Source organism: Octopus bimaculoides, chromosome 25 (assembly GCF_001194135.2).
Source record: "Octopus bimaculoides isolate UCB-OBI-ISO-001 chromosome 25, ASM119413v2, whole genome shotgun sequence".
NCBI lineage: Eukaryota > Metazoa > Mollusca > Cephalopoda > Octopoda > Octopodidae > Octopus > Octopus bimaculoides.
Window position 1 is genome coordinate 31,462,482 of NC_069005.1, and position 3,260 is coordinate 31,465,741.

General features: G+C 40.0%; 1 protein-coding gene across 4 annotated transcripts in view; it reads left to right on the forward strand.

Moving 5' to 3' along the window:
• Nucleotides 1–3,260, forward strand: part of LOC106880689 (carbohydrate-responsive element-binding protein) — a 97,915-nt gene that overhangs the window by 69,889 nt on the left and 24,766 nt on the right. For all 4 annotated transcript variants that reach the window (XM_014930749.2, XM_052976779.1, XM_014930751.2 and 1 more), the window contains one exon: nucleotides 1,237–1,343. In XM_014930749.2, the coding sequence (XP_014786235.1) occupies nucleotides 1,237–1,343 (107 nt within the window). The remainder of the gene's footprint in view (nucleotides 1–1,236; nucleotides 1,344–3,260) is intronic.

The following is a 3,260-nucleotide window of genomic DNA, read 5'->3' on the forward strand; positions in this document are numbered from 1 at the left end:
ACACACACACACACACACACACACACACACACACACACACACACACACACACACACAGCCAGCTGTTTAGTTAATAACTTGTCTGTTATTTGACTGAAGTGAAATTACTCCACTGTTGGTTTGCTGGCTGGGGTAGCTTAGTGGTTTATTTATTTATTTTGTTTAAATATTTTTCACTTTCTTTCTTAGCTGGTTGTTTACCAGTTGTTGCTAACCAAATTAACAAGATTCTACAATAGCAAACAACAATCGGCTGTCACCATGCTTACCATATATAATACTTGTTGTTGCTGTTTCTTTATAGTATTATTATTATTATCATCAGTAGTAGTAGGAGGAGGCTGTAGGAGTAGTAGTAATTGTTGCAGTAGTAGTAGTAATAGTAGTGGTGGTAGTAGTAGTAGTAGTGAATGTTATTGTCATAGTTGTAGATAGATGAATAGGGTGGTGGTGTTGATGACAGAAGGGGTGGGATATTGTTTGTTCATTTAATGATTGATTGTAATTAGAAACCGCAGCCGCCACAAGGGTGGTGGTGGTGTTGGGGAGTCATAGCTTGTTGACATAATGACCGATAGTGATTAAGATATGCAGATGTTGTTGTTGTTTAACCTTACGCTATCCCTGATCCAGACCATCATCTATGATTAGAGGCCTCCCAGCTGGGACAGTCTTTTTTTTTTTTTTTTTTTTTCCCCACTCCTATGTATAGTGCACCCTAGACAATTTTAACCGTTTTGATATCAACCCACCTCACACTGCCCCTGGCTCAATTATATATGTAAGTAAGCCGACAGAATTGTCAGTACCCTCGGCAAAAAGGTTTAAAGGCATTCCGTCTGTCTTTACATTCTGAGTTCAAATTCTGCCAAGGTCGACTTTGCTCTTCATCCTTTCAGGGTCGATAAAACGAATACCAGAAGAGCAGTGGGGTCGATGTAATCAACTTACTCCCTCCCCCAAATTACTGCTGGCCTTGTGCTAAAATTGGAAACCAATTATACGAAGTGATTTGAATGAAAACCTTCCATGAAAATTTCATGTTGATTTCCATTCCAAACACTGGATTAATAATGGCAATCTCGTTTTGCTAAATTCTTCGACATTTTCAAAATTAATTGAAACAAAGGCAGTGTATTTCAATAGAAATAGGGTAACAAAAGGATTAAACAATTTGTCCTTCTCAAAGATGGTGAGATTTAACAGATTTTTTCTTTTCATTTTGTTTTCTTGCAGTGGGAAGATCGTGTCTCCAAAATGGAAACCTTTCAAAGGTATGAGATTGCGAGGCAAGGAGATAGTTCGTCTTAACAACATTATCTGGAGAGAATGGTTCATGCAATGTAAGTAAACCCTAAACATTCACACCTTTCAGTAGGCAAGATGGTCACCTGTGGGGTCTGAATGATTTAAAAAAAAAAAAGAAAAAAAATATTCTTTTCTACTCTAGGCACACACACACACACACACACACACACAATCACACACACACACTTCTGCACTCTTACACACTCCTCCACACTCTTACACACTCTCTCACATTCTCTCTCTCTCTCTCTCTCTCACACACACGCACACACTCACTCTTACAAGTACCCTCTCACATGCATACTTCCATGCATGCTCTCACTCACATATTCCCTCACTCTCACTCACATATTCCCTCACTCTCACTCACACACCTGGTGTGTTATTTACAGTTAGCAAGCTGTCTCTTGTTAACCACATTAAAGAGAACAAAAATACAAATTTGAACAAATGAACTCATCATCGTTTAACGTCTACCTTCCAGCCTGGCATGGGTGGGACAGTTTGACAGGAACCGGCCAGGCAGAAGCCTGCACCAGACTTCTGTGACTGTTTAGGCAGGACTTTTACAGCTGGATACCCTTCTTAACATCAACCACCCAGCAGAGTAGACCTAGTGCTTTTTATAACAGAAAAGATCTGACCTTCTTTACTGTGAACAACTGGTTAACTTACTTGTTAACCCTGTTTCTGAACAGATGACATGGTATACCTGGTTTTTGTTCCTGTTTTTATAATGCTAACAGAACAGAAACCAAGTTGTACAATGTTTCTTTTGTTTGTTTGTTTGTTTTTTTTCAAACTATATACTTCCTTAACTGTGTAAATGTGTTACATAAAAATCAACATAGTCATCAATGTCCATCAATAATGTATAAATGCTGTACAATATATTGAATTCTTACTCACAGTTGGCTGGCTCTGGCAAGTCAGCTGGGGTTACAAGGTCAACAATTTGTAACAAACCACTATGGTTACATTAAACTAATTGCCCATATGGACTGCTGTGTAAAACAGGTTTTCTCAACATTCAATTATAAATTTTTGCCCTTGTGGATATCACTTGGCACCAAATTCTCTCCATTTGTTAGAAAACTATGTTTTGCCTTCTTTTAGACCAACAGTTGTTAGGTTAAAACTTAAGAAATTAATAAGAAAATATTTATTTCAATAAAACACATCCCATCATGTATAGGACCTTTTTTTTTTATGTTACCTTCAAAAGGCGTAAGTGTGGTTAAGAAGTTTGCTTCTCACCTATATGGTTCCGGGTTCAGTCTCACTGTGGGGCACCTGGCACTGTGGACAAATGTTTTTCTACAATAGCCCCAGGCTGACCAAAGCTTTGCGAGTGGATTTGTGTGACTGAAACTGAAAGAAGCCCATCATGCATGTGTGTGTGTGTGTGTGTGTGTGTGTGTGTGTGTGTGTAGGATAAATTCTTAATCATAATGTACACAGTGTGGCTTAGTGATGGCAGTGGGGATGGTGGTGGTAAATGTGAGTGTTGATGATGATGATGGTAGTTGATAGTGGTGGGTGGGTGTGTAGGTGGTTGTAGTTGGCAGTAGTGGTGGTGAATGAGGGTGTCAGTGGTAGTTGCTGGCGATGATGGTGGTGCGGGTCAGGTTTTGCTTCTAGCCTCCCAAAACACTTCAGTCACTCCCCCCACTGCACCCCTTGCAAGAACCAAGCAACAACAGGCAGTGCCCTTGATCCCCACCCCACCAGCAGCCACTAGGAAATAATACAAATATAACCCTAATTATTTATTAGGCTGTTTGGGAAACATTTCTCCTTCCACACACACACACACACACACACACACACACACACACACACACTCTCTGTCTCTCTCTCTCTCTCTTTCTCTCTCTCTCTCTCTTTCTCTCTCTCTGTCTCTCTCTCTCTCTCTTTCTCTCTCTCTGTCTCTCTCTCTCTCTCTCTCTCTC